General features: G+C 70.7%; 2 protein-coding genes across 3 annotated transcripts; one reads left to right on the plus strand and one right to left on the minus strand.

Annotated features, from left to right (window-relative positions):
- Positions 1 to 500: 500 nt before the first annotated feature.
- LOC309684016 (arf-GAP with GTPase, ANK repeat and PH domain-containing protein 1-like) lies at positions 501 to 13,707 on the plus strand (the record flags this gene model as incomplete). Its single annotated transcript, XM_082499981.1, is given in 20 exon segments — positions 501 to 1,551; positions 1,554 to 1,814; positions 3,865 to 3,923; positions 4,006 to 4,093; positions 4,752 to 4,837; positions 4,920 to 5,061; positions 5,147 to 5,281; positions 6,124 to 6,245; positions 6,357 to 6,509; positions 7,276 to 7,362; positions 7,446 to 7,550; positions 7,645 to 7,807; positions 7,892 to 8,011; positions 9,141 to 9,287; positions 9,655 to 9,714; positions 10,041 to 10,192; positions 10,314 to 10,404; positions 11,557 to 11,779; positions 11,870 to 12,125; positions 13,139 to 13,707. Coding segments are annotated over 20 exon segments (3,708 nt in total). The 3' UTR covers positions 13,346 to 13,707.
- Positions 13,708 to 21,711: 8,004 nt separating this feature from the next.
- Positions 21,712 to 27,486, minus strand: OS9 (OS9 endoplasmic reticulum lectin; the record flags this gene model as incomplete). 2 transcript variants are annotated; one of them, XM_082499983.1, is made up of 14 exons in its annotated part: positions 21,712 to 22,025; positions 22,235 to 22,344; positions 22,448 to 22,787; positions 22,880 to 23,140; positions 23,227 to 23,315; positions 23,428 to 23,470; positions 23,559 to 23,659; positions 24,455 to 24,577; positions 24,676 to 24,877; positions 24,961 to 25,059; positions 25,162 to 25,238; positions 25,358 to 25,421; positions 25,517 to 25,693; positions 27,313 to 27,486. In XM_082499983.1, the coding sequence occupies 14 exons, from the start codon at positions 27,484 to 27,486 to the stop codon at positions 21,894 to 21,896; spliced, it is 1,992 nt and encodes a 663-aa protein (XP_082356109.1). In that variant the 3' UTR covers positions 21,712 to 21,893. The 2 variants fall into 2 exon arrangements, with proteins under 2 accessions (XP_082356109.1, XP_082356108.1); XM_082499982.1 differs by having other exon boundaries at positions 24,449 to 24,577.
- Positions 27,487 to 27,695: the final 209 nt, after the last annotated feature.

The following is a 27,695-nucleotide window of genomic DNA, read 5'->3' on the forward strand; positions in this document are numbered from 1 at the left end:
GGCGAATTTGGGAAAAGGGGGGGGACGAATTTGGGAAAAGTGGGGGGGGCGAATTTGGGAAAAGGGGGGGGGGGGGAGGCGGCGGTGCCAACCCCTCCGGGGGCGGGCGAGCCGGGGGGGGGGGGGGAGAAGGAGGGGGGGGGGGGGGAAGGCTTCGGGTTGGGGGGGGGGGGAGGGAGGGAGGGAGGGAGGGCCGGGGGTGGGGACCGCGCTGAGCATCCTCCGGCACCGGCGGACGCGGAGGCAAAAAAAAAAAAAGCGGGGGGGACACACACACATACACGACCCCATAGATATCTATAGGGAGAAAGGGGGGGGGTCCGCCCGCCCGCCCGCCCGCGGGGGTGCTGCTGGGGCGGGTTTGTGGTGGTTTTTGGTTTGGGGTTTGGGTTTTTTTGGTTTTTTGTTTTTTTGTTTTTTTTTTTGGGGGGGGTGGGTGGGTGGGTTGCTTTGGGGGGGGGGTGGGGGGGGGCGGGGGGGGGGTTGCCCTGCCCGCACCCATGAGCAGGACCAGCGGCCTCCAGCGCCGGACCACCTACCTCATCTCCCTCACCCTGGTCAAGCTCGAGTCGGTGGCGGCGACAGCTGCGGGGGAGTCGCGACAAGAAGAAGGGGGGGACGATGGGGACGGCCCCCCCCAGAGCGGGTCGGTGCCGGAGGCTGTTGGCCCCGAAGACCCCGGCGGTGGCGGTGGCGGTGGCGGTGGCGGTGGCGGTGGTGGCAAAGCCAAGAGGCCGGAGCGGCTTTTCCAGCGCCAGGACGCTCTGTGGATAAGTACCGCCGGTTGCGGCCCCCCCGACCCCCCCCTGCCCCCCTCTGCCCCCCGGACCCCCAGCCCCCCGCCCGCCCCGCCCCCCCCCGAAGCTTCGCTCGCCCCCAAAGCGGCTGAACCCCGCTCCGCCCGCGGCGCCCCCCGCCCCCGCTCGCCCGCCTCGACGCCCCCCGCGCTGCCCCCCAAACCCGACCCCTCCTCCTTACCGCCCCCCCCGGCCCTACCCCCCAAACCCGACCCCTCCTCGCTGCCCCCCCCTCCCGCCCTACCCCCCAAACCCGACCCCTCCTCTTTACCCACCCCCCACCCCCCCCCCGCCGTACCCCCCAAACCCGACCCGGCCTTATTCCCCCCCCCTCCCGCCGTACCCCCCAAACCCGACGCCCTCCCGCGGGGGGGGGCCGAGGGCACCTCGGAGGGACCCCAGGAGCGCCCCCACCCCTCGGCAACCCCCCGCCGCCCCTTCCTAGCCCAGGCGAGCTGGGGTTACCCCGAGGGTGCCCCCGACGGGGGGAAGCCCCCCTCCCACCCCGCTCCCGGCGCGTCGTCCCCCCACCCCGCCGCCGGTGCCCGCCGCTTACGCCTCACCGGCGCCAAACCCTTCAAGACGGTGACCACCAGCGGGGCCAAAGTGGCCACCGAAGCCAAGGCGGGCAAACCCAGCCACAAGCCGGCCGCCGGCCGCCTCTCCTGGCCGGAGGCCGAGGGCAAAGGGCGCCCCAAAACGGGGGGCAAAGCGGGTGCCGAGGGGGTTGGGCGGCCGCCGGCGCGGGTTCGGCTCTCCCCCGCAAAGGCAAAAGCAAGACGTTGGACAACAGCGATTTGCACCCGGGGCCGGGGGGTTTGGCGCCGGCGCCCGCTGCCCCCCAAAGCGAGACGGGGCTGAAAAGGGGGCGCGAGGGGGGTCGCGCCTCCACCCGCGACCGCAAGATGCTCAAGTTCATCAGCGGGATCTTCGCCAAGAGCCCGGCGGCCACCCCCACCCACCCCGCGCCCCCCTGGGCCCTGCTCAGCACCGACCTGGGCAGAGGCGCCCCCCCCAGTGAGTACCGGGGTGGGGGGGGATTGGGGGGGACACCCGCCCCTGTGCCGTGCCTCAGTTTCCCCGCATGCGGGAGGGATGGAGGGGGTGGGGGGGGTACCGCCGGACGTCCGCCTCCGCGCGCCGGTTGTGCCGTGGGGGTGTCGTGCCTCAGTTTCCCCATGGCTGGGGGGTGGGGGGTGGGGGCGGAAGGGCAGTTGGTGTGGGGAGGGGGCGCTCCCAGATGGGCCACTCGCTGGCGGCGCCCGTGTGGGGCTGTGACATGTGTGGGGTGGATGGACCCGTCTGTGCCCCACGGCTCTGGGGGGGGGTGGGGGTTGTGGGGTGCTTGGGGGACTTGGGGGGGGGCTGGTTGAGGACTTGTGACCCACCGGGGGGACACACGCTGTCCCGGCCTTGGGGTGCTGTGGGGCGCCGGGGGGGGCTCCTGTGCCTCAGTTTCCCCACCGGGGCCGTTTCCATCGAGCTGAGGTCCGTCCGTCCGTCCGTCCGTCTGCGCCTCCATCCGTGCGTCACCCATTCCGTCCGTCCGTCCGTCCCGCTCGCCCCCACGCCCATCTGTCCGCCTGACCTACAGCCACCCCTCCGTCCGTCCCTCTGTCCGTCCCTCCGCCCCACTCCCACCCCCGACCCACCGGGGCCGTGGGGAGCGTGGGCAGAGCCTCCCCGGGGGGGGGCAGCGGGGACACCCGTGGGTGGCAGCTGGGTGACGCTGTGCGGGGTGACAGGCAGCAGCGTTAACCCCTCACCCGCCGCGCACGTGGGGGGGCGGCAGCGGTGTGCGCAGCACGGGGGAAACTGAGGCACGGGGGGGGGGGGGGACACGACACGATGGGGGGGACACCCTCTGCCTCAGTTTCCCCTTCTCGTGGTGCGGGAGGCGAAGGGCTGCGCTGCCCCGGGGGGGTCGGGGGGGGCGGGAGGGGGGTGTGGGGCGCGGGCAGTGTCCTTGTGCCGCGCCACGTGCTTGTGTCACGCTGGGTGCTTGTGCCACCGTCCTCGTGCCCCACACGTGCTGGTGCCTGCCGTGCTCTCGTGCAACACATCCATCGCAGCCTCGTGCCCATCATGTGCCGCGCCGCGTCCTCGTGCCACACCACGTCCTGGTGCCCATCACATCCTCGTGCCACACCATGTCCTCGTGCCACGCCGCGTCCTCGTGCCACGCTGCACCCCGGTGCCTGCCATGTTGCCGTGTGCCACGTCCATCGCAGCCTCGTACCCGCCACGTGCTGTGCCGCGTCCTCGTGCCACACCACGTCCCGGTGCCCGTCACGTCTCCGTGCCACACCACCTCCTCGTGCCACGCTGTGTTCTTGTGCTCATCGTGTCCCCATGCGCGCCACGTCCTCGTGCCACGCTGCGTCCTCGCGCCGGCCGTGTTGTCGTGCGCCACATCCATCACATCCTCGTGCCACACCATGTCCTCGTGCCACGCTGTGTCCTGGTGCCCATGGTGCCCCTGTACCACGCCACGTCCTCGTGCCACGCTGCGTCCTCGCGCCGGCTGTGTTGTTGTGTGCCACGTCCATCGCATCCTCGTGCCACACCATGTCCTCGTGCCACGCTGCGTCCTGGTGCCCGTCGTGTCCTGCAATCCATCGTGTCCCCGTGCCATGCCACGCCACGTCCTGGTGCCCGTGGTGTCCTGGTGCCACGCCGCGTCCTGGTGCCCGTCATGACCTGATGGCCCCCGCGTCCTGGTTCCCATCACGTCCCGCCACGTCCTCCCGCCGCCCTTCATCCTCGTGCCCGCCACGTCCCGGTGTCCACCGCACCCTGGTGCCCACGGCGAGGGGGGGCCCTGTGGCACCGCGTCCCCCGCCACGTCACGTCTCCGCGTCCCTCCTGCCACCCCCGCCGGGCTCGGTGCAGTGCCGTTGCTTGGTGACGGCTGGTGGCCGCCCACGCGAGGATGCTGCCGGCGGCGCTGCCGCAGGGCCGGGGGCGGCCGTGCCCCTCCCCGCTGGGGTGCCGGGGGGTGCCGGGGGGTGCCGGGGGGTGCCGGGGGGTGCCCGGGCACCATCTCACCCCCTTCTCCTCCCCGCAGAGGCCTTGGTGAACAGCCAGGAATGGACCTTGGGCCGCTCCGTCCCCGAGATCCGCCTGGTGGGTACCGTGTCCCCGTGTCCCTGCCCCGTGTCCTGCCGTCCTCGTGCCCACCCTGACCCCCCCTCTGCCCCCTCCCCAGGGCGTCCTGGGCAGCAGCAAGAGTGGGAAGTCGGCGCTCGTCCACCGCTTCCTCACCGGCTCCTACGTGGGCCTGGAGCCCACCGAGAGTGAGTGGCCACGGGGGTGGGTACGGCCATGGCCACAGGTTGGGCATGGCCATAGGGTTGGCCATGGCCATGGGGTTGGCCATGGCCACGGGCCTGAGCTTGGCCATGGGATGGACAAGGCTGTGGTGCTGGGCATGGCCATGGGGCTGTACATGGCCATGGGGATGGATAAGCCATAGGGTTGCCCATGGTCATGGGATGGCCAAGGTCATGAGGATGGACAAGGCCATGGGACTGGGCATGGCCATGGGATGGACAAGGCTGTGGTGCTGGGCATGGCCATGGGGCCGGATATGGCCATGGCGATGGACAAGCCATAGGGTTGGCCATGGTCATGGGATGGCCAAGGTCATGAGGATGGACAAGGCCGTGGGGCTGGGCACGGCTGTGAGGTGGACAAGGCCATGGGGCTGGGCATGGCCATGGGGTTGGGCATGGCCATAGGGTTGAGCATGGCCGTGGGGCTGAGCTTGGCCATGGGATGGACAAGGCCATAGGGTTGGCCATGGCCATGGGATGGACAAGGCCGTGGTGCTGCTGAGCGTGGCCACGGCTGCGGGTGCGGCGACGGGGCTGGGCCCGGCCGTGGGTCGGAGCGGGGCCGGTGCTGGGTGGGGGCACAGCCCCAGCGCCGTCCCCTCTCCCCCTCCGGCCTCAGGCGGTCAGTTCAAGCGCGAGGTGATGGTGGACGGCCAGAGCCACCTCCTGCTCATCCGGGAGGAAGGAGGCGCCCCGGACGCTAAGGTACGCGGGGGGTGGGGGGGCCGCGGGGGGGCCGTGCCGGCCGGTGCCCAGCCCTGACCCCCCCGTCCGCGCCCCCCCCCAGTTTGCCAGCTGGGCGGACGCCGTCATCTTCGTCTTCAGCCTGGAGAACGAGAGCAGCTTCGAGGAGGTGACGCAGCTCCACGCGCTGCTCAGCGGCTACCGGGGCGCCAGCGAGGTGGCCCTGGCGCTGGTGGGCACCCAGGGTGAGCCGGGGACGTGGGACCGGCCCCACGGAGGCGTGGGGACGGGGAGGGGGTGACCCCCGCCTCACTCCGCCGCTGCCCCCAGACAAGATCAGCTCCTCCAACCCGCGGGTGATCGAGGACGCCCGGGCCCAGGCGCTCTGCGGGGACATGAGGAGGTGCCTCTACTACGAGACCTGCGCCACGTACGGCCTCAACGTTGACCGGGTCTTCACTGAGGGTGGGTGTCCCGCGGCGCCCGGCTCCGCCGGCCGGTCCGGTGTAGGCGGGGGGGTGCTGGTGGTGGTGGGATGGGGGCTGGGGTGGGTTGGGGGCTGGCGACCAGATAGGACGGGGACCGTGGCCAGTGTGGGATGGCGATCGTGGCCGGGTGGGATGGGAATTGTGGCCAGGGTGGGATGGGGACCATGGTCAGGATGGGATGGGGACCGTGGCCAACATGGGATGGAGATTGTGGCCAGGATGGGATGGGGACCATGGTCAGGGTGGGATGGGGACCGTGGCCAACATGGGATGGAGATTGTGGCCAGGATGGGACAGGGACCATGGTCAGGGTGGGGTGGGGACCACGGCCCAGTGGCTGGGGGGGATGGGGAGCAGTGACCAGGCAAAGCTGGGACCGTGACCAATGGCCGTGGTGGCACAGGAGTCATGGCTGGGTGGGTTGGGGACCACGGCCGATGTCTGGGGCGGGATGGGGACGGTGGCCAGGGTGGGCCGGGAGCCATGTCTGGGTAGGATGGAGATTGTGGCTGGGTGGGCTGGGGACCATGGCCGGTGGCTGAGGTGGGCTGGAGACCACGTCCAGGTGGGCTGGGGATGGTGGCCGGTGGCTGAGGTGGGCTGGGGACCATGGCCAGTGTGGGCTGGGGACCATGGTTGGGTGGGCTGGGGACCATGGCCGGTGGCTGAGGTGGGCTGGAGACCACGTCCAGGTGGGCTGGGGACCATGGTTGGGTGGGCTGGGGCCGGTGGCCGGTGGCTGAGGTGGGCTGGGGCCGCGGCGGGGCGGGCCGGGGGTGGCGGCAGCGTGGCCCGCCTGACGCGAGGCTGTCGGCGCAGTCGCCCAGAAGGTGGTGGCGCTGAAGAAGCAGCAGCAGCTCATGGCGTCCTGCAAGTCCCTGCCCAGCACCCCCAGCCACTCGGCCGCATCCACCCCCGTCGGGGGCGTCCACCCCGGCCAGGTACCCCCCCCAGCCCCCCCCCCGCCCCCCGGCCGGGCGCCCCGTCCCCCTCGCCCGTCCCTCCGGCCACGGGAGGCCGGCGGTGGCGGCTGACCCCCGTGTCCCCTGCAGGCCAGCAACGGTGGCCACACCAGCGACTACTCGTCCTCGCTGCCCTCCACCCCCAACGTGGGCCACCGGGAGCTGCGCAGCGAGACCCCCGCCCCCCTGGGCACCCCCAGCTCCCTGCACCGCGGGGCCAAGCGCCGCACCAGCCTCTTCGCCGTGAGTGCGCCGGGAACCCCCCGGCGGCAACGGGGGGGCGTGGGGCACCCGGGGGGTCCTCCTGGGAGGGTGGTGGCAACGGGGGACACGCGGCACCTGAGGTGTTCCCCTGGAAGGGCGGTAGTGGCATAGGGGGGTGTGTGGCACCCAGGGTGTCCCTCTGGTGGGGTGGTGGCAGCATGGGACACGTGGCACCCAGAGTGTCCCTATGGTGAGGTGGTGGTGGCATGAGGGGGCACGTGGCACCCATGGTGCCCCCCTGGCATGGTGGTGGCAGCATGGGACAGATGGCACCCAGGGTGTCCCTCTGGTGGGGTGGTGGCAGCATGGGACACATGGCACCTGAGGTGTTCCACTGGAAGGGTGGTGGTGGCATAGGGGGGTGTGTGGCACTCAGAGTGTCCCTCTGGTGGGGTGGTGGCAGCATGGGACACGTGGCACCCAGCATGTCCTCCTGGAAGGGTGGTGGTGGCATAGCGGGGGCACATGGCACCCAGGGTGTCCCCCTGGGAGGGTGGTGGCAGCAGGGGACACTTGGCACCCATAGTGTCCCTCTGGTGAGGTGGTGGCACCCTGGCACCCGGGATGTCCCCTTGGCACGGTGGTGGCGGCACAGGGATGGCACTCAGGGTGTCACCCCAGCAGGGTGGCGATGGGGGACACTCGCGGCACCCAGGGTGGCCCCACCGTGGGGCGGGGGACGTGGCGGCCCGGGTGCCCCCAGCGGTGCCACGCGTCCCAGCGAGCCCGTCCCCTGTCCCCGCAGACGCGCCGGGGCAGCGACTCGGAGAAGCGGAGCCTGGACAGCCGGGGCGAGGGGGCGGGCAGCGGCCGCGCCATCCCCATCAAGCAGGTCAGCGGCGGCGGCGGTGGCACACCACGAGGTCCCCGGCCGTCCCTTCCCTTGTCCCCCCCTCACCGTCCCTTTGTCCCCAGAGCTTCCTGCTGAAGCGCAGCGGCAACTCCCTCAACAAGGAGTGGAAGAAGAAGTACGTGACCTTGTCCAGCAACGGGCTCCTCTTCTACCACCCCAGCATCAACGTGAGTGTCCCCATCCCGTCCCTGTCCCCCCGGCGCACCGAGAGGGGGGGGGGAGCCCCGGTCTCAGCCCCCGCCCATCCCGTCCCCGCGGCAGGACTACATCCACAGCACCCACGGGAAGGAGATGGACCTTCTCCGGACCACCGTGAAGGTCCCCGGCAAGCGCCCGCCCCGCGCCATCTCCGCCTGCGGCCCCTCCGCCAGCATCAACGGGCTGGTGAGGGACGTGGCGGGGGGGACGGCGCCCGAGGGTGGTGGTGAGTACCGGCCCGGTGACGACGGTGGTGACGCTGGGTGTCCAAGGGAGGCCACCGGTGTCACCGGTCCTTCCCCACCCGCAGCCGGCGCCTCCCCCGTGGGGCTGAGCCTCCCCCCGGAGCCGGGGATGAAGGGTCCCGGCAAAGCTGAGCGGTCTCTGCAGCGCTGCGCCTCCGCCTCCAGCGCCAAGCTCTCCGGCTCCGGTGAGTGCCACCCTCACCGCTCAGGCCCATGGACCAGCCGCCTCCCCCGGGGCAGGGCCAGCGACCTTGCCCGTGGTGGTCCCCGGTGAGCCTGGGTGACCCCTGGTGAGCCGGGGGACCCAGTGGCTCCTGGTGGCCCTGGTGATCCCGGAGACCACAGTGAAGCCGGTGGCCCTGGCGGATTTGGTGGCCCTGGTGGCTCTAGTGGTCCTGGTGAACCTGGTGATCCTGGTGAGCCCAGTGGCACTGGTGGCCCTGGTGGTCCTAGTGACCCTACTGAACCCGGTGGCCCTTGTGAGCCTGGTGACCCTGGTGAGCTCTGCCACTGGTGGACTTGGTGACGCCGGTGGCTCCAATGGCCCATGTGACTCCAGGGAGCCCAATGGCCCCCGTAACCCTGGTGGCCCATGACCCTGGTGAGCCCAGTGGCCCTTGTGAACCTGGTGACCCTGGTGAGCCTGGTGGTTCTGGTGGGCTTGGTGACCCTAATAGCCCTGATGACACCAGTGAGTCCAGTGGCACTGGTGCATCCGGTGACTCTGGTGGCCCCAATGGCCCTTGTGACCCTGGTGGCCCTGGTGAGCCCAGTGGCATTGATGGACCTGGTGGCCCTGGTGGTCTTAGTGACCCTACTGAACCCAGTGGCCCTTGTGAGCCTGGTCACCCTGGTGAGGCCAGTGGCGTTGGTGGACCTGGTGACCCCGGTGGCTCCAACGGCCCTGGTGACCCCACGGAGCCCAGTGGCCCTTGCGACCCTGGTGGACTTAGTGGCCCCGGTGATCCTGGTGAGCCCAGTGGCACTGGTGGACTTGGTGACCCCAGTGGCTCCAATGGCCCTGGTGACCCCAGTGAGCCAAATGGCCCCAGTGATGCTGGTGGCCTGTGGCCCCGGTGAGCCCAGTGGCCCTGGTGACCCTGGTGAGCCTGGTGGTTCTGGTGGACTCGGTGCCCCTGGTAGCCCAGATGACGCCGGTGACTCTGGTGGGTCTGATGGCCCCGGTGACCCCCATTGAGCCCAGTGGCCCTCACGACCCTGGTGAGCTTGGTGGCCCCGGTGGCCCCGGTGAGCACAGTGACCCCGGCGAGCTCGGTGGCCACCAGCCCCCCCAACGAAGGGGTCTCTCGGCAGACGGCCCCCCCGCCTTCGAGGCCGTGGCCAGCCCCGGCAGCTCGGGCAAAGACCCGCCGCCGTCGCCCATGATCGACAGGAAGAAGCACCGGCGGAAGAAGCTGATGACGCCGTCCAAGACGGAGGGCTCGGCCGGGCAGGCGGAAGGTGAGAGCCGCGGGGACGGTGGCCCCCCCCCAACCCCGGTTGCTCGTGGACGGTGGCCACGGAGCCGCGGGGACAACGCCACCGCCTCCCACGGGGATGACACCCCGCGATGCTCCAAGTCTCCGGTGAACGGAGGATCTGGGACCGATCCTGCCCCTCCGCTGCCCCCCGCCGCCACCGCCGCCGCCGCCGCGCCCACCCGTGTGTCCCCCTCTCCTCGCTCTGCCACCCCCCCCCTCGCACCCCCACCGCCGTCCCCCGTGTCCCCACCACCTCCTCCCCTGGGGGGGCGCTTTGCGGGCTCCTCTGGTGACTCTCTCTTCCCCCCTTTCCTCTCTCCGCTCTCGCTGCCCCGGACCCTCCGCAGCCAAGCGCAAAATGTGGAAATTAAAAAGCTTTGGTAGTTTAAGAAATATTTATAAAACAGGTAACGTGGCGCGCGGCGCGTAGCCTGCTCCGTCATGCATGTGGCTGTGTCCCATCCTCGCCTGCCGCCATCGCATCCCCCCCACACCCCCCCCCACACCCCCCAACCGGGGCAGTGAGAGGGTGCGGGGGGGTCCCCAGGAGCAGGGCGGGTGGTGGGGACCAGTGGGGCGGTCCCCCCTTTGGGGCCGTGATGGGGATGTGTGAGGGGGGGGGGGGAGGACCGGTGTGGGACGACTTGCCCTACACCGTGACGCCCGGACCCCCTTCCCACCGCCCACCGTGTTTGGGGGTGGGGGGGTGGGGGGTGTCTCTCTGGTCCCGCAGAGGAGGAGAACTTCGAGTTCATCATCGTGTCCAGCACGGGGCAGACGTGGCACTTCGAGGCGGGCAGCTTCGAGGAGCGCGACGCCTGGGTGCAGGCCATCGAGAGCCAGATCCTGGCCAGCCTGCAGTGCTGCGAGAGCAGCAAGAACAAGGTGGGACCCCCACCAGGGGGGCCGCCAGGGAAGGGGGGGGGGGGGGGGAGTGTCGGGGGGGGTGTGTGTGTGGGGGTGGTCTGCACCCCCGCACCCTGCTCACCCCCCGCGTCTCCCCCAGGCTCGCATGGACAGCCAGAGCGAAGCCGTGGCCATCCAGGCCATCCGCAACGCCCGGGGCAACTCGCTCTGCGTGGACTGCGGGGCGCCCAGTGAGTCTCCTGGGGGGCAGCTGGGGGGGGCATTGGGTCACGCAGGGCCACGGGCCACGGGGGGTCATTGGTTGCATGGCGCCATGGGCCATGTGGGGCCACAGGACGTGGGGGGCCATCGGTTGCATGGTGGCATGGGCCATGTGGGGCCACGGGATGTGGGGGATCATTGGTTGCTTGGTGGCATGGTCCATGTGGGGCCACGGGCCATGGGGGGGCATCAGTTGCATGGTTCCATGGTCCATGTGGGTCCATGGGCCACGGAGGGTCATTGGTTGCATGGCGCCATGGGCCATGTGGGGCCACGGGATGTGGGGGATCATTGGTTGCTTGGTGGCATGGTCCATGTGGTGCCACGGGCCATCAGTTGCATGGTTCCATGGTCCATGTGGGTCCATGGGCCACGGAGGGTCATTGGTTGCATGGCGCCATGGGCCATACGGGGCCATGGGCTATGGGGGTCATTGGTCACACAGTGCCATGGTCCATGTGGGGCCACGGGCCATGGGGGGCCATCAGTTGCATGATTCCATGGTCCGTATGGGGCCACGGGCCATGGAGAGTCATTGGTCACACAGTGCCATGGTCCACATGGGGCCATGAGCCATGGGGGGCCATGAGCCACGTGGGCCCATCGGTTACTTGGTGCCAGGGGTCACGCAGGGCCACGAGCTTTGGGGTGCCGCTGGTCCCGTGGTGGCACAGGCCATGCGGTGTCAGTGCTCTTGCGGTGCTGTGGGCCACGTGGAGCCGTGGGCCGTGGGGTGCCATTGGTGCCACGGGCCCTGCAGTGCCATGGGTCAAGGTGTGCCGTGAGCCAGATGGTGCTATGGGGTGACGTGGTGCCATGGGCCACCCAATAACCCCGGCAAGGAAACACCACGTGCCACATGGCACCATGGGCCACCTAATGCCCTGGGCCATGTCACGCCATGGGGACACATCACGCTATGGGCCACCCTATGCCCCGGAGCAGGAAGCACCATGTGCCACGTCATGCCATAGACCGCAGGCCGCCATGGCGGTGCCACGGGTCTCACCATGCCGTGCACCACGAGGTGCCACGCAATGGCCGCACGCTGCCACGGCGGTGCCGCGGGCCACCCGACGCCCCCGGCGCGGTGCCGACGGTCTCTACGCGTCCCCCCGTAGACCCCACCTGGGCCAGCCTGAACCTGGGGGCCTTGATCTGCATCGAGTGCTCGGGCATCCACCGCAACCTGGGCACCCACCTCTCCCGCGTGCGCTCCCTCGACCTGGACGATTGGCCGCGGGAGCTGACGCTGGTCCTCACCTCCATCGGCAACGCCACCGCCAACAGCATTTGGGAGAAGAACCCGCAGGGCCGCTGCAAACCCACCCACGAGTCATCCCGGTGGGTGTCCTCCCCCCTTTTTTCACCCCACCGCCGCCGCCGCCGCCGCGGCGTCACCGCCCGGTGCCTGACGGCGCCCGTGTCCCCCAGGGAGGAGCGGGAGTCGTGGATCCGGGCAAAGTACGAGCAGCGGCTCTTCCTGGCGCCGCTGCCGGCGGCCGAGGCGCCGCTGGGGGAGCAGCTCTTCTGCGCCGTGCAGGAGAAGGACCTGGAGACGGTGCTGCTGCTCCTGGCCCACAGCAGGAAGGAGCAGCTCAACGTCGGCACCGGCGACAAGGACCGGCGCACGGCGCTGCACGTGGCCTGCGACATGGCCCTCGTGGTCATCACCCAGCTGCTGGTGTGGGTACGTCCGGGCCGGGGGGGGGGGGACACGCGAGGTGGGGACGTGGGGTGGCTGTGGGACACGTTGGGATGGTTATGGGGATCGGGATAGTGTGTGTGGGGGGGCCACAACGTGGCTATGGGGGCCGTGGGGTGGTCATGGGGGACATGGGGTGGTCATGGGGGCCATGACGTGGCTATGGGGGCCGTGGGGTGGTCACGAGGGCCATAACGTGGCTATGGGGGCCGTGAGGTGGTCATGGGGGCCATGGTATGGCTATGGGGGATGTGGGGTGGTCATGGGGGCCACAACGTGGCTATGGGGGCCGTGAGGTGGTCATGGGGGCCATGGTGTGGCTATGGGGGATGTGGGGTGGTCATGGGGGCCATGACGTGGCTATGGGGGCCGTGGGGTGGTCATGGGGGCCATGGTATGGCTATGGGGGATGTGGGGTGGTCATGGGGGCCACAACGTGGCTATGGGGGCCGTGGGGTGGTCATGGGGGCCACAACGTGGCTATGGGGGCCGTGGGGTGGTCATGGGGGCCATGGTGTGGCCAGAGGGCAGATGGCGTGGCCATGGGGGACCATGACATGGCTATGGGGGCTGTGGTGTGGTCATGGGGGCCACGGCATGGCTATGGTGGGAGATGGCACGGCCATGGGGACCATGGAGTGGCTCCAGGGGACGTGGTGTGGCCATGGGGACCATGGCGTGGCTATGGGGGACACGGCGTGGTCATGGGGGCCATGATGTGGCCACGGGGACCATGGCGTGGCTATGGTGGGACATGGCGTGGCCATGGGGGATGTGGCACGACCATGGGAATCCCGGGATGGCCACGGGACCCGCACCGCGCCGAGAGAGACGTGGGGTGGCCACGGGGGATGTGGCGCATCCATGATGGTGGGGGAGGAGGGGAGGGCTCAGGAAACACGGCGCGGGCCACCCCACCGTGGCCACCTCAGGGCCACCCCACCGTGGCCACCTCAGGGCCACGACGACGGCGTCCGACGCCTGCCCTGTGCCCGCAGTACGGCGCGGACGTCCGGGCGCGGGACGGGCACGGCCGTACGGCGCTGTTCTACGCCCGCCGCGCCGGCAGCCAGGAGTGCGCCGACATCTTACTGCAACACGGTTGCCCCGGTGAGGGACTCGGTGGTCCGGCCACCCCCGGCCTCCGCCGCAAGAGCAGCTGCGCCAGCGTGGGGCCCTGCGAGCCCCGGACCGCCCTGGTATAGCCGGGGGGGGGCCCGGCACCCCCTCGGCGCATCCCCCCCCACCCCCCAGGACTGTGGCCACCGGTGGTCCCCGATTCGGCCCCGGTGTCACCCCTCCCCCCCCCCCGGTTTGTATTTTTGATGCTCTATTTATTATTCAGCCGCCGCTGAGGTCTCTTCTGGTCCTGTCACAGGTCCCCCTCCCCATGGGGGGGTGGGGGGGGGGGGACGGTGGTGGCACCCCCACGCTGGACGCCGCTGGGGGGGTCCCACTGTGACATCCCCCCCACCCCCCCTCCCCCCCACCGCCACCCCGTGCGTGGGGGTCCCGGTCTGGCGCTGTGGCCGGTGACACCTCTGCCCGTGTCACCCCCTCCAGTGTCACCCCCTCCAGTGTCACCCCCTCCAGTGTCACCCCCTCCCCCGGCATCGGTGACCCCCCCCCCATTGCGTGCCCCCCCCATCCCCCCTGCCCCCCTCCCCAGCCATGCCACCCCCTCTGCATCACCCCCAGCCATGTCACCCCCCCCATGTCACCCTCGCCCCCCCCCAATGTTCCCCCCGCCATGTCCACACCCCCCCCGTGCCCCCCCCGTCCCCCCAGGAGCAGAGCAGACCCCACCGCCCCCCCCATCCTTTCTACAACAACCTTTTGTACCACCCCTCCCCCCATCCCCCTGACCCCCCCCCACCCCCTGACCCCCCCCCTCTGTCCCCCCCCCCCCCGTGTCCCCCCCCCCTTTTTTCTCGGGGTCCTCTTGGGAACCTCTTTAATTTATTGCTTCGTTTAGCGGTAGGATAGAGCCAGACCCCCCCTCGCCATGGCCGGAGGTGGGGGGGGACACCACCGGTGGGACCCCCCCCCCCCCTCCCGCTGGCCGTGGTCCTCGGGACCCCCCCCCACCCCCCCCCCATGAATGTAGGGTCACCCCCTCGCTGTGACGCCCCCGACGCGCCCCGCGGTGCCGCGGGGGTGGGGGGGCCGAGCCAGGGGGGGCCCAGGTTGGGGGGCTGGGGAAGGGGGGGAGGGGGGCGGGGGGGGGGGGCCATGGGGGGGCGGGGGGGGGGGGGGGGTCCGGGCTGTGCCGAGGGGGGTCCGGACCGTGTACAGCGTTTTCATCTCTCGGGTTGTAACTGTACGTCCGTAACAATGTCGGATTTGGCGCTGTGACCGCGGCTGCTCCTCCGCCGCGGCGTGGCACGGGGGGGGCTACTGGGGGGGGGGGGGCTACTGGGGGGGCTACCGGGGGGATGGAGCGGGTTGGGGGTCCGGCAACGCGCCCCCCCCCCCCCCCCCCCCGGAGCGGCTGGGGGGGTGGTGCCGGGGGGCCGCGGCACGGAGCTGTGCTGGCGGGGGGCTGTGCCGGGGGTCGGTGCCGGGGAGCCACGGGGCCACGAGCCACGGGGCCACGAGCCATGGGGATGGGCTGGTGGACCTGTGCCATGGGGCCAGAGAGCCTCAGGGCCACGAGCCACGGGGCCGACACCAGGGGACCTGTGCCATGGTGCCGGAGAGCCACGGGGCCATTAGCCATGCGGCCACGAGCCACGGGGGGCCACACCAGTGGACCTGTGCCACGGTGCCAGACAGTCTCAGGGCCACTAGCCACGGGGCCACGAGCCACAGGGTCACACTGGTGGACTGGTGCCATGGTGACAGAGAGCCATGGGGCCACGAGCCACAGGGCCACACCAGGGGACAGTCCCCCCATAGGAGTGCCATGTGGGGTCCCACCACCCACAGACCCCCCCCGAGGCCACTGCCCCCCCTCCCCCCCATGGGACCCTCCCCACGGCTCTGACCCCCCCACAGCCACCACCTCCGTGTGCTGCTGAGACCCCCCAAACCCCTCCTGTCCCCTCAGCGCGTCCCCCCCCCAAAGCCACCAACCCCCTGTCCCCCTGTGACCCCCCCATCCTCTGCCCCCCCCGGATCAGGGACATCCAATTCCAGCAAATCTCATTAACAACCACTAATTAGGGCCACGCGGGTCCAGCGGGGGGGGGGGGGGGACGGACGGACACATTGGGGGCGGGGGGGGGCATTTGGGGTCCCTGGGACAGTAATGGGGCGATATGGGGGGGGGTGGGGTGTGTCCCCCCCAGGGACCCCGTCCCCCCCACTGGTGCGGGACCCGGTACTGACAGTGACCCCCCCCACGCCTCCCCCCCTCCAGGGACACCCCCCAAAATATGGGGTCGGCTTCACACCCCCCCCCCAAATGGGGGGGTTCTGTCTTGGGGAGGGGGTGACAGTGGCGGTGGCACCGCGTGGCACAGACCCCCCCAAAAGAGGAACTGCCTCCCCCGTCCCGGGCAAAGGGCTTTAATTGGGGGGAGGAGGGGGGGCACGGCAGCACCCATGGGCGTCCCCCCCCAGTCCCTCCCCAGCACCCCAGCCCCTTCCCTGGGGTCACACTGGGAGGGGGCCACGTCCCCATCCCCCCCCCGCCCGGGGGGGGGGCGGTCACTTCACCCGTGGGCATCACCCCCCACACACACCCAGGGGGGGGCACCATCCCTGACCCCCAAACCAGGCCTGGTGGCCACCAACACCCCAGCAGTGGCCACCGACACCCCAGTGGTGACCATGAACACCCCAGCAGTGGCCACCGACACCCCAGTGGTGGCTACTGACGGCCCAGTGGTGGCCATCAACACCCCAGCGGTGGCCACCGACACCCCAGTGGTGGCTACTGATGACCCAGTGGTGGCTACTGACAACCCAGTGGTGGCCACCAACACCCTAGTGGTGGCCACCAATGCCCCAGCAGTGATCACCAACGCCCCAGCGGTGACCACCGATGCCCCAGCAGTGGCCACCAACTCCCCAGCAGTGGCCACCAACGCCCCAGTGGTGGCCACTGACGGGTGGCCACCAACGCCCCAGCGGTGTCCACCAACACCCCAGCAGTGACCACCAACGCTGCAGCGGCGTCCACCAACACCCCAGCGGTGGCCACCGATGCTGCAGCGTTGGCCACCAACACCCCAGCGGTGTCCACCAACACCCCAGCAGTGACCACCGACGCCGCAGCGGCGTCCACCAACACCCCAGCGATGGCCACCGAGCGTGGGTGTCCCGGTGGAGGGGGGCTGGGGGTTAGGGCAGGGTGGCGTTGGGGGCCGGGGGGGCCGGGGGGGCGCGGGGGGGGCGTAGCGGGGCCGGTAGCCGTAGGGGCGCAGGCGGTGGGTGAGCAGCTCCAGCGCGTACATCTCTTCCCCACTCACGTAGTGGAACGACACCGACAGGTCGGAGCAGCACTGGGGGCCCTGCGGGGGGGAGGGGGGGGTGTCTTAGGGAGGGGGGGGCCACCAGGCACCCAGTATCCCCCCCACCCCCCCCATTGGTGCCATGGGGGGGGGGGGGTCAGGGGGCGCTGGAAGTTGTCCCCCAACCTTGAGCCCATCACCGTGGCCTCTGGTCGGGTGTCTCTGAAGGGGGGGGGGGGGCACTGGGGGCAGCTTGAACCAACCTGGGTGTCCCCCCCCCCCCCTTCCCATGGTGACACCCCCGGAGTGGGGCTGGACACCCCCTCCCCCCCCCCCCAAGCCCCAGCAGGGAAAGGGGGACGGGGGATGGGGGGACACCACGGATGGCTTTGGCCAAGAGCTGGTTTGGGGGGGGGGGTCATAGGGGGTCACGGCCACGTGTGGGGCACTGTGGGCATGCACGGGGGGGGACACCACGGCCGTGAAGGGGTGGGGACACCGTGGCCATGGGTGGGGGGACACTGTGGCCACAGAAGAGATGGGGACACCATGGCCATGGGTGGGACACCTCAGGCACTCATGGAGACGGGTTCCATGGTCATGTGTGGGGTGGGGGACACCTGGGCTGAGCATGGAGGGGGACACCATGGCCATGGGTGGGGACACCACAGGTACTCATGGGGGGGGGTTCCATGGGGTGGGGACACCATGGCCATGGGTGGGGACACCACAGGCACTCATGGGGGGGTTCCATGGGGTGGGGACACCATGGCCGTGAAGGGGTGGGGACACCGTGGCCGTGGGTGGGGGGACACTGTGGCCACGGAAGAGATGGGGACACCATGGCCATGGGTGGGGACACCACAGGTACTCATGGGGGCGGTTCCATGGGGTGGGGACACCTTGGCCATGAAGGGGTGGGGACACTGTGGCCATGGGTGGGTTGGGGGACACCTCAGGTATTCATGGAGGGGGGTTCCATGGACACACATGGAGTGGGGACACCGTGGCCATGGGTGGGGACACCAGAGGCACTCATGGGGGGTGTCCATGGGGTGGGGACACCGTGGCCATGGGTGGGTTGGGGACACCGTGGCCGTGCATGGGGGGACACTGTGGCTGCCCGTGGGGAGGACACGTCACAGCCAGGCATGGGGTGGCCACGGCCACACCTTGAGTGACCGCCACGCACAGGGGGGCCATGGTCGGGGGGGGGGGGGGGGGGGGCTGTGGCCATGCATGGTGTATGGTGGCCATCCCAGGAGTACGGTGGCCATCCCAGGCGTATGGTGGCCATGCCTTGGGGGCACACGTTAGGAGACCGCGGCCACCTCACCCCTGGAGATGGTGACAGGGGACGGGAGGGGACAGTCTCCCTAAAGGGATCTGCCCCCCCCCCCCGTCAAAATGGGGTCCCACCACCCACTGCCCCCCCCCCCCCCCGCAGTGGGACCCTCCCCACGGCTCTGCCCCCCCAAACCACCACTCCGTGTCCTGCTGAGACCCCCCAAATCCTCCCTGTCCCCTTCAGCGCGTCCCCCCGTGCCCCCCCCAAAGCCACCAACCCCCCGCCCCACCCTGACCCCCCCCCATCCTCCCTCGCCCCCCCCCCCCCCCCCCCCCCCCCGGATCAGGGACATCCAATTCCAGCAAATCTCATTACCACTAATTAGGACCACGCGGGTCCAGCGGGGGGGGGGGGGGGGGGGGTATGGGCGGGGGGTCCATTGAGGGTGGGGGGGGCAGAACCCCGGGGGGGGGGAGGGGCAGGGCATTTGGGGTCCCTGGGACAGTAATGGGGTGATATGTGGGGGGGGCTCCCCTCCCCCCCAGGGACCCCCTTCCCCCCCCCCCCTCCATGGGATCCAGTACAGGTCATGCCCCCCCTCCCCCCATCCAGGGACCCCGTCCCCCCAAAATATGGGGTGGGCTTCACCCCCCCCCAAACGTGGGGGGTCTCTGGCGGGGGGGGGGTGGGGGGGGGCTGCACCCCAAACCCTGGTTGCACCCGGGCACTGGTGACGGTGACCGGAGGGGGTGGGTGGGCGTCACGGGGGGGGGGGGGGGGGACACCGGGGGGGGCTGTGGCCGTGCATGGGGGGGGGGGAGGGGGGGAAGGGATGGACACCACAGACACACACGTGGGGGACAGTGTGGCCACACAGCGGGGGGGGACACTGCAGCCAGGCCTGGGGACATCGCCACGGCCACATGTGGGGGGGGGGGACACTGTGGCCGTGGTTGGGGACACCACCGACACGTGGGGGGGACGACGACGGTGGCCCCGCGCATGGGGGGACCACGGTCACGCGTGGGGAGGAGGAGGCGGCTGCGCGAGGGGGTGGCCGTGCCTGGAGGACCGTGGCCACACGTGGAGGACTGTAGCCACGCACGGGCAGACGGTAGCCATGCAAGGAGGACAGTGGCCACGCGTTGTGGGGTCACCATGGCCACGCAAGAGGTCTGTGGTCACACATGAGAGACCGTGGCCATGCATGGGGGGGACCACGGCCATGCAAGGAGGACAATGGCCACGAGAGGACCATGGCCATGCGTGGAGGACTGTAGCCACGCACGGGCAGATGGTAGCCATGCAAGGAGGACAGTGGCCATGCGTTGTGGAGTCACCATGGCCACGCAAGAGGTCCGTGGTCATGCATGGGAGACCGTGGTCATGCATGGGAGACCGTGGCCGTGCGTGAGGGGGACCACGGCCATGTAGGGAGAACCGTGGCCACATGTGGGAGGCCGTAGCCATTTACGGGGAGACCGTGGCCACCTCGGGGCCCTGGCAGCTCAGGTGGGCAGACGAAGGGACGTTGTCCGTGGGCGGTGGCCCCGGGAGGCGCGACCTACCTCCACGACGGGGTAATAGCAGTAACTCCGGTACCAAAAGTTGGGGGGAGAACTTGTCGGTGAGGTGGGTCTCGGGGGGGAAGGGGTGGAAGGTTTCGCGGCCCAACGTGTCCCGCGAGTCGCCCGCCTCCACCCCCACCTTCTCCAGGCACTGGCCCAGGGCCACGTCCTCCACCGCGCTGGTGTGGGCGCAGGCGCCGGAGGCGAAGGCGGCCACCAAACGCCGCAGGGCCTCTTTGCTGAGCACGTAGCCCGCCCCGCCGCTCATGTAGCCCTGCTTGGCGAAGGGCTTGAAGCGCTTGCCGAAGTAGACGGGGCGCTCGGGGGCATGGCCGGCCAGTAGCCAGCGCAGGTTGGCCACCACCACGAAGGTGTCGTCGTCCGCCTTGAGGAACCAGTCGGCCTGGCCGAGGTGGTGCCGGTGAACGTACTGGAAGGCGCGGATGGTCTTCCAGTAGAGTTGGTGGCGACCTTCCCCCCCAGGGGCAGCCCCACGGCGGGGAAGCCGCCGTCCGGTCGGGAGCTCATGAAGAGGACCACGTTGCAGTGACGCGCCCACGTGGCCCGTACGTGCCGCGCTTTGGCGTGGAGGGTGCCGGGCGCCGTCATCACCCAACACAGGACGCGCACCCGCTCGTACAGCGCCCGCGCCGCCCCGGCGTCCTCGCCTGCCGCCGCCGCCGGTTTGGGGGGGGGGGGGGGGGGGAGGACACAACACAACAGTGCCACGTTGGCCACGGTGGCGACCACCCCGTTGGCCCCACGCCGTCACCGCGCACTGCGGGGCGGCCTTCATCCTCCCCCCCCAAATTGGAGCCACCGGGTGGGTGAGCACCCCACACCCCACAGCCCGTCCCATCGGAGACCCCAAAACCACCCGTGGTCCCCACCCGGTGGCTCAGTGTCCCCCCCCCCCGCCACCGCCACCGCGGTGTCACCCACCTGCAGAGGCTGTTGGGGGAACGCCGTAGAGCGCGGGGGACCGGGACGCCCCGGGGGGGTCGCCGAGCGGCGGGGGGTGGCGGCTGGGGGGGGGCGCGGGCCGGGGCAGCGGGACGCCGTGGAGGAGGAGGAAGGTGACGGTGAAGCCCACGAAGACCCCCCCGTGGAAGGGCAGCCACCCCCCCGCGGGGACGGCGGTGGCATGGGGACGCGTGGCCTGGGCGGGGGAGGGAGGGGGTCAGTGTGGACTCCCCCCCCCCCCCCGTGACACTCCCCTCCCCACGACATCCCCCCCCCCCCCGTGACAATCCCCCCCCATCTGCTGTCACCGTCCGGGGAAACCCCATGGCAAAGTCCCCGGGGGGGGGGGGGGGGAATGACCCACGGGGGGGGGCACCCACGGGAAGGCGACGACACCCACGGGGGGGGGTGACAGACACCTATTGGGGGGGGGGCAGAGCTGTCACCCCACACCAGGACCCCCCCCCGGGTCCAATGGGTATCGGGGGGCACAGAGAGGGGACACGGACCCCCCCCCTTATAAGTTAAGGGGGGGGGGCAGCCCCCGGGAGGGGGGGGGGGTCGTCCTACATGGGGGGCAACCGGGGGCAAAGGGGCGGGGGGATCCCGGGGTCGGGGTCCCTCTGCGCCCTCACCCGGCAGAGGGGGTCGCGGGTCCCGGTCAGTCCCGGGGGTCGCAGTCGGTCCGGGGGTCCCGCTCGGGGTCGGGGTCTCGATGGGTGCGGTCAGTCCCGGGGGGTCCCGGTGGCTGCGGGGGTCCGGTGGCCCCGCTGGTCCCGGTGGCTCCGCTCTCCCCGCGGGTCTCGGCCGGTCCCGGGGGGGGGTCCCGACTCTCCCGGGGGGGTTTTCCCCTCTCCCGCCGTTACACCGCACCGCGATTCAGCCGCTCGTCCCGCCCCGCCCCGCCCGCGCTCCTATTGGCCAACACCAGCCGAGCCCCCGCCCCACCCTGACGCTGATTGGCTGTCGCGTGTAGGTGCGACCCCACCCCTTCTTCAACACTATGTTTGGGGGGACGAGGGATGGCCGGGGGGGGGGGGGGGGGGGGCAACGGGGGGGGCAATAAAGGGCAGCACTGGGGGGAGAGGGGCGGGCAGGGGACTGGGGGGACACGGGGGGGGCAGGTAGGGGACACGGGGGGGGGGGAGGGGACACAGCGGGGGGGGACACGGACACAGACGCAGCCCGGGGCTGCCCTCGGTTTATTGATAAAAAGGGGGGGGGGGGGGGCACAGAGGCAGAGGCCTAACGAGCTCGTTACATCTCATTATGAGAGAGAGCCCCCCCCCCCCAATCACAATCCCCGCCCCCCCCCCAATAATTCCCCTCCCCCCCTTCCAGCTCATCTGTGTCACAAGTGGGCCCGGCCTCAGGGCAGGGGCTCCCCCCCCCCCCCCCAAAAAACAGTCCAAGTTCCCCCCGTGGGGGCACCGCCGGGGTGGGGGGGACACCCCCCCCCCCATGGCAGATCAAAGCCCTTCAGCCCTTCCCGGGGGTCCTGTGCGCAGCCCCACCGCGTGGGGGGGGGGGGGGGGGCTCAGAAGTCGGGGTCCTCAGAGTCCCCGGGGGGGGGGGGCTCGTCCCGCGCCCCCCCCCAGACGAAGCGGTAGTTGTCCTCCAGTGTCTGCTGCCGCCGCCGCTCCTTCTGCGCCTCCTCCGTGCCCTGGATCTGGGGGGGGCACGGTATTGGGGGGGGGGACACGGTATTGGGGGGGGGGACACGGTATTGGGGGGGGGGGGACACGGTACTGGGGGGGGGGACACACGTGACACCGCCCCTGCCAGCCCCCCAGGGAACATTCACCCCCCCAGTGCAGCTGCAGCACCAGGGGCTGTCCCTGCCCCCCCCGTGCCTCAGTTTCCCCCCCCCGCGCTCACCAGGATGTTGAAGAAGATCTCCTTGAGGTTCTTGGTGTCCTCCTCCGACAGCCACTGCGCCTCCTCCTCCTCCCCCCCCCCCGTCGTCACGATCTTGATCTCGATTTTCCCTGGGAGGGGGAAGGACAGATGGACGTCTGACAGTGTGACGGGGGGGCAGGGGGGGGTCCCCAGCCGTTACTCCCCCCCCCAAACCCCCCCCACCCCCCCTACCTTCAGCCCGCAGCCCCTCCTTGGCCAACAGCTCCCGCACTTCGCTCTCCATGTGCCGGAGGTGGGGGGGGTCCCGTCGGGGGGGGTCCCGCTGCCGGGCGCTGCCGGCTCCGATCCGGCTCACCCGCACCCGTACCCGCCCGTCGGCGGGGGGAGCGGGGTTGGCCTTCCTCCCGGCCCCCTCCTCCTCCTCCTCCTCCTCTTCCTTTCCCCCCCCCGGGACGGGTCCCCCCCCGTCCAATTTGTCCATGAGGCGGTTGAGGGTGGAGGCCAAGGACTTGGAGGCCTGGTTACGGTCGAACTCCCCCTTCAACCCCTCCGTCTCCAGCTCGTCCTCCACCTGCAGGTGACATTGGGGGGGTCAAGGGGGGGTCCCCAGTCCTGCCAGGGGGTCCCCAGCCCACCCAGGGGGTCCCCGTGGCGGTGACCCACCTCGTTGATGATGTTGTCAAACTCTTTCTCCATCTCGGTCTTCACCTCCTCCTTGAGCTGCGCCATCTGCTCCCGCGGCAGCAGAACGGCCTCCAGCTCCTTCTCGAAGCCACCCAGAAGGTCCCCGTCTTCTTCCTCGTCTTCTTCTTCCTCCTCCGGTCGCTCCTTCTCACCCGCTGGGGGTTCCTCAGGGGCTGGGGGGTCTGGGGGAGCCTTTGCCGCTGCCTCCTCCTCCTCCTCCTCGCTCGCCTTCTCCTTGGCCTGGAGGTAGGGGGGAGGTTCTCATGAACGTTCCTCAGTGCTGACGGGGAAACCGAGGCACGTCCCCGTCACGGGTGGTCACCCACCTTCTTGGTGCTCTCCTTCAGCTCCTCGATGAACTGGAGCAGGTCCCCGGGGCTCCTGATCACCTTGAAATGGATTTTCTTCCGCGTATCTGCCAGGCGACCACCGAAAGTCAGGCGGGAAGGACAGGGATGGCGAAGGCCCGCGGCACGTGGTGGGGGGATGTGGAGGGGCCACCGTTGGCCACCCCCACGGGGACTCACCAGCCGCCCGGCCACCATCTGCCTTTGGGGACGGCTCCTCCACCTGCGGGAAGGAGTCGGGGTGATGGAGCTCCTCTAATGTGACCCCCATCCGGTGCCACTGGCGGCCACCGCGGGCGCTGGGGACTCACCCTGGCACTGTCCTGCTGGCCATCGGCTTTGCCCGTCACCTCCCGCACCCGCTCCCAGAACGTCACCTCCTTGGCAGGGTCCGGCTCGTCCCCCGGCGCCGCTGGCACGGGAGGAGGGGACGGGCACGGCTGGCACCGGGCAGCTCCCGGCACGCGGCAAACACCCGCGGCAGCTCCCCGCGCCACGCTTCACCGCGGGGCGAGGAGGGGACAGCGGCTGTAGTGTCACCGCGGGGGTGAGGAGGGGACATAGGGCTGTGCTGTCACCATGTAGGCGAGGAGGGGACAGGGGCTGTAGTGTCACCGTGGGGGTGAGGAGGGGACAGGGGCTGTAGTGTCACCGTGGGGGTGAGGAGGGGACAGGGGCTGTAGTGTCACTGTGGGGATGAGGAGGGGACAGGGGCTGTTGTGTCACTGTGAGGATGAGGAGGGGACAGGGGCTGTTGTGTCACCATGGGGTTGAGGAGAGGACACGGGCTGTAGTGTCACTGTGGGGATGAGGAGGGGACAGGGGCTGTAGTGTCACTGTGGGGATGAGGAGGGGACAGGGGCTGTAGTGTCACTGTGGGGATGAGGAGGGGACAGGGGCTGTAGTGTCACTGTGGGGGTGAGGAGGGGACAGGGGCTGTTGTGTCACCGTGGGGGTGAGGAGGGGACACGGGCTGTAGTGTCACTGTGGGGATGAGGAGAGGACAGGGGCTGTAGTGTCACTGTGGGGATGAGGAGGGGACAGGGGCTGTAGTGTCACCGTGGGGGTGAGGAGGGGACAGGGGCTGTAGTGTCACCGTGGGGGTGAGGAGGGGACAGGGGCTGTAGTGTCACTGTGGGGATGAGGAGGGGACACGGGCTGTAGTGTCACTGTGGGGATGAGGAGGGGACACGGGCTGTACCGTCACCATGGGCCGCCGGTGTCCCCTCGGGGGGCCGCGCAGGGGCCTCGGTGTCCCTCTCGCTCCACAGCCGCGTGTCCAACGTCTTGAGCTCCTCCGAGATCTCCTCCACCTTCCGCTTGGTGTCAGCTGCGGGGACAGAAGGGGACACACGCGTCACCCTCCCGCTGCCGGGGTCCCACCGCCTGGGGACAACTCCTCTCCCCCGTCCTGTCCCCGCTACTCACAGACTTGGGCGCGGACGTACTGGACGTACTGGGCCGGGCTGAGCGCGGGCTGGCAGAGGATGGGCTGCGGCGCGGCGCCGGCGGGCGGGCGCAGGAAGGGGTGGTGGCAGATGCGGGTGGTGTGGACGGTCAGGACGTAGGAGCAGGACTGGGGCTCGTCCACTCGGGCGATGTAGTCGCCGGCCCCCTCCTCGCACAGGAACTGCGGTGAGAGCCGTCAGCCACCGCCGCCGTCACCGCCGCCGCGGGGGGGACACCAAGTGTCACCTCCCTCCGTGGTCTTACCCGGACTTCGGCTTCCCTGGCTCGGCCGGTGAGGTCGCACCGGGAGCCGTTGACGTAGCTCTGGCTGTGGTAGCGCTTCAAGCGGTGCTGCTTGGAGGCCTGGGGAGGGTAAAGCCGGGGTGGGGACGGGGATTCCCCGCTGTCTCGTAAGAGGGTTGGGCGAGGGGACGGCGGCGTGACCGGGGAGGAGGAAGCTCAGACCTTGGCCGTCTCGTCGTCCCAGTCGAACGCTGACTGGTAGTAGCCGAGGAAGAGGATGTCTCCTTTGATCTCTGACTCTGCAGCGAGAGGGAAGAGTCACGCGGGCAACATTTGAGGAAGAGGGGGGACACACACACACACGTAGGGGACATCCACCCCCCCGCCACCGTGCCACCATCCCCGGCCACGCCATCACCTTCCACGTGGTACTGCTGGATGTGTTTCCCGTAGCAGAACTCGTAGGTCCACCAGTCCTTAGTCTGGAAAAGACGGGGGGAAAATCCGTGGGATTGGGATGGAGGCCACGGGGTGACACACGCCCCCTCCCCACCCTGCGTGTGTGTGTCCCCCCAACCTTGACCAGGCAGGGGGCGGCCGCCATGGGGCGCAGGAGCTCGGCGACGCCGGAGCCATTGTAGAGCTGCGCCTCCTCCTCGGGGTCGGGCTGACGCCGGACGGCCGCGGGCGGGAGCCGACACTCGTAACGCTGCTTGAACTTCGATGCCACTGTCACCACGTCCTCCGCCTGGCGCTGGGGACACACACACACGTAGAGAGGCTCAGGGGGACATGGGGGGGGGACACACACACACCTGTGTAGCGGTCCCTGGGGACCAAACAAGGGACGTGGGTGAGCCGTGTCTCGCCACTTCCCCCTCTGTGACTCAGTTTCCCCATTTCCTCCCACCGCTCGATAAAGGGCCATGACATGTGTGCGAGGAGGAGGAGGAGGAGGAGGGGGGGGGGGGGCGGGACACGCAGATCTGTCACTGCAGCTGTCAGGACCCCCTCTCCCCCCCCTTTCATCCCCCAGGGGCTGCTCGGTGGCTGCCACCCAACACCTCCAAGTCACCCGGGGACGGTGACAAGGGGACGCACGGCGTGCGAGCGGGTGCCCCACCCCGCTGCCAAATCTGGGGCAAAGGACCTTTTCCGGGCAGCGGCGGCGGTGGGCGGACACGGACACCACAGCCCCACCAGCGCTGGGGGTGGGGGTGTCACCGTGGGCCCAGTGATACCCCAAACCTGACTGCGCCCTCACAGCTGCTCAGCGGAGGAGAGAGAGGTACGGACCCACCCCAGTCCCATCCCAGTGCTCCCAGTAGGGTCCCCCGGGTATGGCCGGTGCCCCCCCACCCCGGCGCTGACAATTCCCAGTAGGGCTCTGGCGCTGTCCCAGTTCGTTTCCTCCCCGAGGCACTGTCCCTTCCCCCTCCCCGGGGCCACTGACCACCCGGGGCCGGTGCCCCTATCCCCGGTACAGCCCCAGACAGGTCCCCCACCCCAGTGCCACCGTCCCCAGTACCCATCTGGTCTGGTGGCCGCTCCCCAGTGTGACCCCAGGTCGGAGGCCCCATCCCCAGTACGGGCCCAGGCCAGTGTCCCCATCCCCAGCAGAATCCCCAAACCGGTGCCCCCAACCCCCAGTAGGACCCCGGAGACCCCCGGCCCCTGCCCCCCCGTGCCCGGTAGGACTCTGGGCCGGTGCCCCCAGTCCCGGACCGCTGTCCCCATCTCTGATAGGACCCCAGACTGGTGTCCCCGACCCCACGTCGGTGCCCCCGGCCCCGGTAGGGACCCCATGTCGGTACCCCTCACCCCCACCCGGTGTCCTGACCTCGGAACAAACCTCATCCAGTGCCCCGGACCAGTGCTCCCAGTCCCAGTAGGGCCCCCGGACAGCACCCTCCATCCCCGTAGTGCCACCGGGTCGGTACCCCCAACCCCCACCCCCCGGTACGGACTCGGGCCAGTGCCCCCGGCCCCGGTAGGGACCCCAGGCCGGTACCCCTCACCCCCACCGGGTACCCCCGGCCCCAGAACGACCCTTGGTTGGTGTCCCGGATTGGTGCCTCCAGCCCCGGTACGGGCCCCCCGACCTCGGGCCGGTACCGCTGACCCCCAGCCGGTGCCCCCGGGCCCACAACGACCCCGGGCCGGTGCCCCGGACCCCGGTAGGGCCCCCGGCACAGTGCCCCCAACCCCGGGCCTGTAACCCTGACCCCCAGCCGGTGCCCCCATCGCCGGTAGGGTGCCGGAGCCGTGTCCCGGATCCCGGTAGAGCCCTCAGGACGGTGCCCCCGACCCCGGGCCCGTACCCCCCGCTCCCGGTAGGGCCCCGGGCGGGCGCCCGTCCCCGCCGCGGCCCACCTGCCCGGCCAGCACGGGCTCGGCGAGGATCTCCAGGCCGTACTTGAGCTCGCTCAGCTCCTGCAGGTTGAGGGCGGCGCGGGCCCCCCGCAGCGGCCGCCCCGGGCCCAGTACCGCCAGTACCACCAGCAGCGCCGGCCCCGGGCCCGGGCCCGGGCCCCGCCGCGCCGCCATCTTGCCCCCCCCCCCCCTTACCGCGGTCCACCGCCGCTCGCCGCTTCCGCCCGCCGCCTCCCTGCGCCCGCCCCGCCCACCGGAGGAGCGCGCGGCGGTTGGGCCGCCCGCCTGCCCGTCAGGGCTTAGCGCGCCTCCTATTGGTGGGAGCCCGGCGGTGACGCCGCCGGGATTGAGGCCGCGGTGGGAGGGAGGCGGTGCCTCCCGTG

This window comes from Vanellus vanellus (assembly GCF_965231255.1).
Source record: "Vanellus vanellus genome assembly, contig: HAP1_SCAFFOLD_1820, whole genome shotgun sequence".
NCBI classification, from domain to species: domain Eukaryota; kingdom Metazoa; phylum Chordata; class Aves; order Charadriiformes; family Charadriidae; genus Vanellus; species Vanellus vanellus.